The sequence below is a fragment of the Poromitra crassiceps genome (genome assembly GCF_964638095.1).
Source record: "Poromitra crassiceps genome assembly, chromosome: 13".
NCBI classification, from domain to species: Eukaryota; Metazoa; Chordata; class Actinopteri; order Beryciformes; family Melamphaidae; genus Poromitra; species Poromitra crassiceps.
This window is the reverse complement of record NC_139644.1, coordinates 740,133-747,632: the sequence shown is the minus strand read 5'-3', so window position 1 is coordinate 747,632 and position 7,500 is coordinate 740,133. Positions and strand designations below refer to the sequence as shown.

Here is a 7,500-nt window from a genome sequence, read left to right as displayed (position 1 = left end):
ACACCACTTCAATCAAGATTTGCAGTACGCCCGGAAAAGATGTGAATCCCCAAAGTTTAGAGTGTTCTCCCGTTGAGTTACTGTTTAGAGAGGCTGATTATAGGGGCCAGCAGCTGACCACTGCGAGCCTGTGCGAGGTTCTTTTGGCGCTGTCACGTTTCCAAAAATAAAAAATGGCGGAGGCTGCTGGGCGCTGATGTTGCAATGGGGCAATATGGAGCTGTCATTTCTTTTCATAAAAGTTCTTTGCCCAAGTGCTACTTAGATCAAATATGGCCACCGTGCTTCCTGTTTGAGTCAATCCAGACTCCAGAGTCAACTCACTCTCCCAGGTCAACTCACTGCCACTTTGTAGGCTGCTTCCAGGTAGAAGACCAGGTTCTGGATGATGTCAACCTCATCTCTAGTGTAGATGATATGGAGACCTGGAGGAGGAGAGGAGAGTTTTCCTTTAGTTTATTTGACAATTGATTAAAGTATAAAAAATTCTTACAGTCGTTAACAAGCATCTTAAGAATTAGCTACACATTATTGCAGAAGTGACCATATTTGGATGAGAAGAGGCGCCTGCTAGTGGTCCATGATCGGCGAGCTGGATAGGTAATCTGTCGAGACAGACTTTCGACTTGCATTGAAAATCTGTCAGCAGGCTCCATCAGGGGGTGTAACAGCGCTTGCACGCATGCTGCGCTTCACCTGATCAAAATGAAGTGAACCTGACCGGTGTGTAGTCAACTTACCATTTTCAGCGTATAGCAAGTTGCTACTTGCTACTAGCAACGAGCTAGAGTTGTTATTGTTGTTTCATAGCGATGGACGGATTTGAGAGCGACACCCAGGGAGCGGAAAAGAAATCCATTAATGGGCAGAGCCGGTCGGTTGGAGCCAATGGCAGAGCTTGCAGGGAGCGGAAAGGGATTTTCCTCCACACCTCTTGAGCTGCTCTTGTTGAGTTCCTGTTGCACCACATTGAAACGGGGCTGCTGCCCCCAGAGGTTAGAGAAAAAAATAGTTTTTTTTTGTTTAACCGATGGGTTCCCAGATTGCTGGATAGGTGACCTGTCAATCACACCCCAAAGAATAGTCTAATATACCCTGTCTAATAATAATAATAGTCTAATAATAGTCAAATCTATTTACTCAGAATGGGAGCATCATTTTATAAATGAGCATCATGCTATATTGAAGAAGACTAGAAACTAGCAATTGAGACCATAAACTCATTAGGAAAGTGTTTACTGAGATCATGAATCAAGTGAGAAGTACTGTAGTGTCATTTTCCCTTGACTTCCTACAATAATACTTCATTTTGCAGCCAGTGGAGTCGCCCCCTGCTGGCCATTATAAAGAATGCAGGTTTAAGGCACTTCTGCATTGGCTTCACTTTTCAGCCCGGAGGTTGTTTGATGGCCAGATCTTATTCAATGCATGAGACCTGAGGGATGCAAATGAACATTGGGCTGCTACTCTTCTGCACCTTACTGACAGCTGATTGGCTAGGAGAGGAGAGGCTAACCTGAGAGATGCACACCTTACTGATAGCTGATTGGCTAGGAGAGGAGAGGCTAACCTGAGGGATGTACACCTTACTGATAGCTGATTGGCTAGGAGAGGAGAGGCTAACCTGAGGGATGCACACCTTACTGACAGCTGATTGGCTAGGAGAGGAGAGGCTAACGTGAGGGACGCACACAGATAGACGCCAGGTGGTGCTCTGAAGCACCTGCCCTTTTCACCTCTGACTCACTGACTTTTTGCAAGACACCTCATTAGAGACCAGAGGTCTATTTTTTTCAGATTTCCCCCCATTTTCTCCACAATTATACTTGGCCAATTTATCCCCATGCTGCCCTATTGGCTGCTCCGGTCACTGCTCCACCCTCTGCCAATCTGAGGAGAGCCGAGACTAGCACCATGCTTCCTCCGACACATGCGCAGTTGCCAGCCGCTTCTTTTCACCTGACAGGGGGAGCTTCACCGGCAGGATGTAGCACATGGGAGGATCACGCTATTCCCACCAGTTCCCTTCCACCCCGACCAGGCGCCCCGACCGACCAGAGGAGGCGCTAGTGCAGTGACCAGGACACATACCCCTGGCGTTTGCGCTCGTTTAACGCCGTGCGCAATGCAAATTGGGGGCGGACACAAGCGCATGCGTGTGATAATTGTACTGGGCATTGGCTGCCACAAGCCAAAGCAGGCGTTTCAGCGCTAAAATGTGGTGATAGATGGCATTATGCTATCGTCAGCAGCGCGCAATTACTTTGCGCTAAGAGCCCAGCACAGAGAGGTATTTGCGCAGTGGAAAGTGGAATTCCTTTTGGATATGTCATTACGAACAGCCTTGCCACGCCAAGACATCACATTATGCTGCTAGAATTGGGTATTAGCAGATAATTCAGTGAGGCAATCAACTATAACTCACTGAGAAACTTTTATCACATCGCAAAGAGGGAAATTAATTGAGAAAACTTGTTGGACAATGTACATAGGCTATTCACCTTCATAAGCCGGAGGGTCATTGGCACCACAGACGATCTGTCAATAAGCTCTCTCTGTCCTCGCATGAGTGAGTACACTATATTACGCATGGAGAGAATTACAGCATATTGCATGCCTCGCGCAAACAGCCATTGCGAGACGGGAATCTGATTGGTTTTGATTGACGTAATGCCCAGCATTGCCTGGCCACGCCTGTGAATAATTCTGGTAGTTAACTCATTGAGTGACGACTTTAGTCGTCAATTGCTTTAGTAACGTTGAGTGCCAAAGACGACTAAAGTCGTCAATTGCGTTTTTTGACGGTGGGACGTGTATCAAAGCCAGATCCATCTCCTGTGAAAGTATGGTGGCTGTCGAATGTGTAAAAGCTATTTTAGGGACCCATTAGGTGGCGACAGTGCTCTCCAGATTACAGAAAGGCCAGGAGAAAAGAGAGAAGAAGTCATGAGGAAACGGAAATCGCATCGATATGCATGAAGCATAACGTTAGCTGTGCCTGTGAACAGCAGTCAATCTGCTGACACCACAATTAAGCTCCTCCATCTCCGCTGCAATAGCCCCTCCATATGATTTAGTTGCCGACACCAGCCTCTTTCTGAAAAGTTACATTATTCTCAGCTGGGAGCCGGCGACAGGTTGTGAAAAAGCGGGGGGATGCAGCGCACTTTTCAGTGCAGACGGAGCAAAAGCAGAGCGAGAGCAAACGCAGCGACACTCAGTCGCGCAGAGACACTCCCACGAAGGAGGAGGAGGAGGGGGGTGGGGCACGCAGGGCAGCGTACAACACACAACACCCACACAGCAGGCTCGATTGACAGAGACAGGCAAACAAGCTATCTGATGCCCACCAGCAGTAAATCAAGACCAGCAAGAAGGTGTAGGGTTTGCGCACGCAGGGGCCAGCGCTGCTGGTTGCAGCTAAAAAATATTATTTTGCCAAACAAAATTCCTTTGTTTTCACTGTTTTATTGAAGTAAATTATTTTTGAGGTGTCACATCAGAAAATATTACCTTCAGAGTCAGTCATGTGCTTGAAATGCTATATTTCACAAAAGGCTCAATATCTCAGCTTCTAGATGGAAACGCCATTTTTTTCTGTTTTTGACCTATCTTCTCCGGCTGATAACTAAAGAACGGAAAATGATACCAATAAACTTTTTTTTGCTGCTGATACAATAGAGTCTCATCGTTCTTTGTGCATGTTCGGTGTTTACATAGTAATATCACACAATATTCTGTGGGCCTCGAGAAATCACTGAAAACGCTCTGAAACTCTGGCACTGGGAGCGTCCGTTCTCCAAAAGTGGCTGGCACTCAATGAGTTAAGACCGCCCAAATCCCGTTTGCGCAGGCATTTTGGGGCGCAGATGATTTTGGCACGGCTCTAATTTGCACCTGCGACACGTGCCATGAACCTTTTCGCATCCCGGCCGAGAATTGCGTCCCCAACATATTTCGGGGCTGTTTTAACTTAGAAATCAGGGAGGTCACGTCTACCAGACAATTATAGCACTTTTAAACAGTTACATATCTGTATAAATGATTACAAGTATGCTCCCGCAAGGGAGCTGGAAGGTGGGTGCTGAGGGTGCTGCAGCACCCCCTGGCGGCAAGAGATGGGATTTTTGAAATTGTTGTATTTGGCTGTCTTGTGTTTATAACAGCAACAAAATGCATTAAAAAACAGTTTGTGCTTCCCAGCTCTGATCTTATTTCATATGCTCTCTCTTCAAAAGTGTTTGATTTTCATCATAATCTGGTTTTCCATAATAATAATAATAAGTTCAGTGTTTATGCGTGTGTTGCTGTCTGTTGTAGTGTAAAACGACTAAAGGGAGAGCAGGTGGTTACATGAAAGTGAGTGAGAAAAGGAGAAGATACTGAATAATGACATCACAACAGTATAATCCTAATGTTAATTTAAAATTAAATATTCTTCTAAATATGGATGAAAGTCCAAAAAACATCAAATTTTCTTCGGCGCTGCCCTTGCGGGCACCACTGAGAGTCCATTCCTTACAGCACCCCCCACCTAACAGTACTTCCAGTGCCACTGCTCCCGTGAGGTGGGAATGCTTTTTTTTTGCTGATTGGCGGGGGAGCAAAACTCGGCAGAACACCTGGCGGACGGCGCAAGGCGGAATGCTATCTTCCCTGCCTTAAGGCACGCGCAAACAGGTGCGCAAAGCACTATTAGGGGATAGCGCCTGTCGGAAGATAGAGCCCATTGTATCCTATGAAACTAGAGGCATCCATTGGGTCCAAACATGTCATGCTAGCTTGTCAGGAAGTAAGGAAGTAAATAATGCTCTAAAGTTACAAAAAAAATGGACGAGGGAAAAACAGGCATGGCCATTTTCAAAAAGGTCCTTTGATCTCTCACCTCAAGATATCTGAATGAAAATGGGTTATGTGGGTACCCATGAGTCTCCCCTTTATAGACATGCCCACGTTATGCTAATCTAATGCAGTTTTTGGCACACAAAAAAACTTTTTTTTCATGCAGTATAATGTAATTTCCACCTATTCTATTTGAATATTTCTGCATACCGGGGTCTCTAAACAGTCTTGCATCACATTAATTTGGTATAACTGGAAAGCTGAGACTCTCATGGATTCAATGAGCTGAATTGTATTCATGTTTGATGATGTTAGTCTCCATACTAGCCAAGCTTTAATTGTAGTGAGACCATTTTTCAAAACTTGACCTCACTGAGTTACTCAGTAAAATATATATACATTTTTTTTTAGTACACTGTGTCTTAACTTTTTCTGCGGTATGTGTGTTGACCCTGTACTTTAGCAATATATTCATGTAAATCTGTAGTCTTTATTGCCATAGTAAACTTCAAGCAAGTGTGATCACTACACTGTGTTAATCCGGGCCTGACTGTACTGTATTTAACTTTAATTTTGTATACATATTTATGAGAGGGGCGCTCCTTTTTTCCACTTGAGCACCTGACCCCCCCCCCCCCCCCCCCCCACATAAATAAATACGGTACTTTCCGTACTATAAGGCGCACCTGAATATAAGCCGCAGCAGCTAAATTGAATGATTGTCACATATATAAGCCACACTGGACTATAAGCCGCAGGTGTTTTAATGTTTAATTACCAACCAGGAGGAGGCGTAGCGCCTGCCTGTAACAGAGATCTCCGTGTCTTATCAGCGGAGACCGTTTTGAGTCCTTACCCTCATCGTCGTAACACAGCCAGTTCTCCATCTTTTGAAGCATGATGTTAGATTACAACGAGCTAGTTGTGTGGCTTAGCCTTCCAAAATGTTGCCGTTAATTTTTTAGAATGTAATACATAGAATTGGGAACGTTACATTCAATTTCATTCAGACTGTCTTTCTGGCTCAATCGCCGCCATTTTTCCCCCGGAGCGAGGGAGGGTGGGAGGAGGGAGGGTGTTTTACAGTAGTGGCTGAGAGAGCGTAGTGGCTCAGTGCTCCAAGCAGGTCGCGAGGCACATTTTTTGCAACATCATCCAATCAGGGTCTGTCTGTCTTGCTCTCGTTCTGTCTCTCGTACCAAAATCCATAGATTTAGGAGGTCCCCTAGTGGCCGTTAGCTGTAAAAATCCATAGATTAGCCGCACCGTTATATAAGCCGCAGGGCCGAAAAATGGGGAAAAAGCCGCGGCTTATAGTCCGAAAAGTACGGTAACGGCACTGTGAGGCGTCATCTGGGCGAGGTGTGTGCATGTGCATGTGTATGTGTATGCATGTGTGTGTGAGTGTGTGTGCATGTGCATGTGTATGTGTATGCATGTGTGTGTGAGTGTGTGTGCATGTGCATGTGTATGTGTATGCATGTGTGTGTGAGTGTGCGTGCATCTGCATGTGTATGCATGTGTGTGTGAGTGTGCGTGCATGTGCATGTGTATGCATGTGTGTGTGAGTGTGCGTGCATGTGCATGTGTATGCATGTGTGTGTGAGTGTGCGTGCATGTGCATGTGTGTGCATGTGTGTGTGTGCGCGTGTGTGGGTAACCTGAGGCAGTCATCTGGGCGAGGAAGAGGAGGAAGAGCGAGGTGGCGTCGACCTGCAGGTGGCCCCAGTCTGCGTCTCCAACCACCGTGCTGCAGGTCCCAGAGCAGAACTTAGCATGCAGACAGTCTGCCACACTCTTACTGTACTTAAACTTCTCGATCTTCTCTGCCTGGAGGAGGGAGAGGAAGAGGGGGGAGAAGAAGGCAGAGACAGAAGCTCTAAACTCACAGTCTCTAAGTCTAGAAAAACACGTTCACTCAGTATGTCGCTCTATAGACCAAATCACTGTGACATTGGGTTAACAACAGGTACTTCCAGGTAGACGCCTGCCAATTGATTTAAATAGTGGAGATATCACAAACTTGTTTATTGTTTATTTCTGTTTCAGCCGTAACATTAACATTAAAGATATATACCCTAGTTGAACACGGTGGTCCGACCTACATTAAAGATATACTGTATACCCTATAAACACGGTGGTCCGACCTACATTAAAGATATACAGTATACCCTAGTTGAACACGGTGGTCCGACCTACATTAATGATATATACCCTAGTTAAACACGGTGGTCCGACCTACATTAAAGATATATACCCTAGTTAAACAGAGTGATCCGACCACATTAATGATATATACCCTAGTTAAGCACGGTGGTCCGACCTACATTAATGATATATACCCTAGTTAAACACGGTGGTCCGACCTATCTGATGTTTGGTTGTGCTTATTATAGTGACATCTCACCACCGCCGGTTGGACTAGCTGCTAGTTTTGGGTGAAGTCAAGCTGTAATTGTTTTTATTCTGTGACCCAACAGGTAAATTTGGTCTCCAAACTAACGTTGGTGAAAGTGTTGTTAATTAATGAGATATGAAACTGAAGGCATCAAACAGGCGTTTTAGACTGAACCATTTTCTCTTGATCTCAGTTGTTCCCCGCCGACTTTGCTCCGCCCCATGGCATTGTATGTATAGGCAGTGTGTGTGTGTGTGTGT

The 7,500-nt window shown here is 45.5% G+C and overlaps 1 protein-coding gene across 1 annotated transcript in view; it reads right to left on the bottom strand.

The window, feature by feature from the left end:
• The window catches only part of LOC310787853 (phosphorylase b kinase regulatory subunit alpha, skeletal muscle isoform-like), a gene marked incomplete at both ends in the record, with an annotated part of 71,473 nt that extends 64,010 nt beyond the window's left edge, over nt 1-7,463 (bottom strand). The window contains 3 exons of the mRNA XM_083649316.1: nt 343-425; nt 6,504-6,672; nt 7,449-7,463. Of these exons, the coding sequence (XP_083505442.1) occupies nt 343-425; nt 6,504-6,672; nt 7,449-7,463 (267 nt within the window). The remainder of the gene's footprint in view (nt 1-342; nt 426-6,503; nt 6,673-7,448) is intronic.
• Between the last annotated feature and the right edge of the window lie 37 nt (nt 7,464-7,500).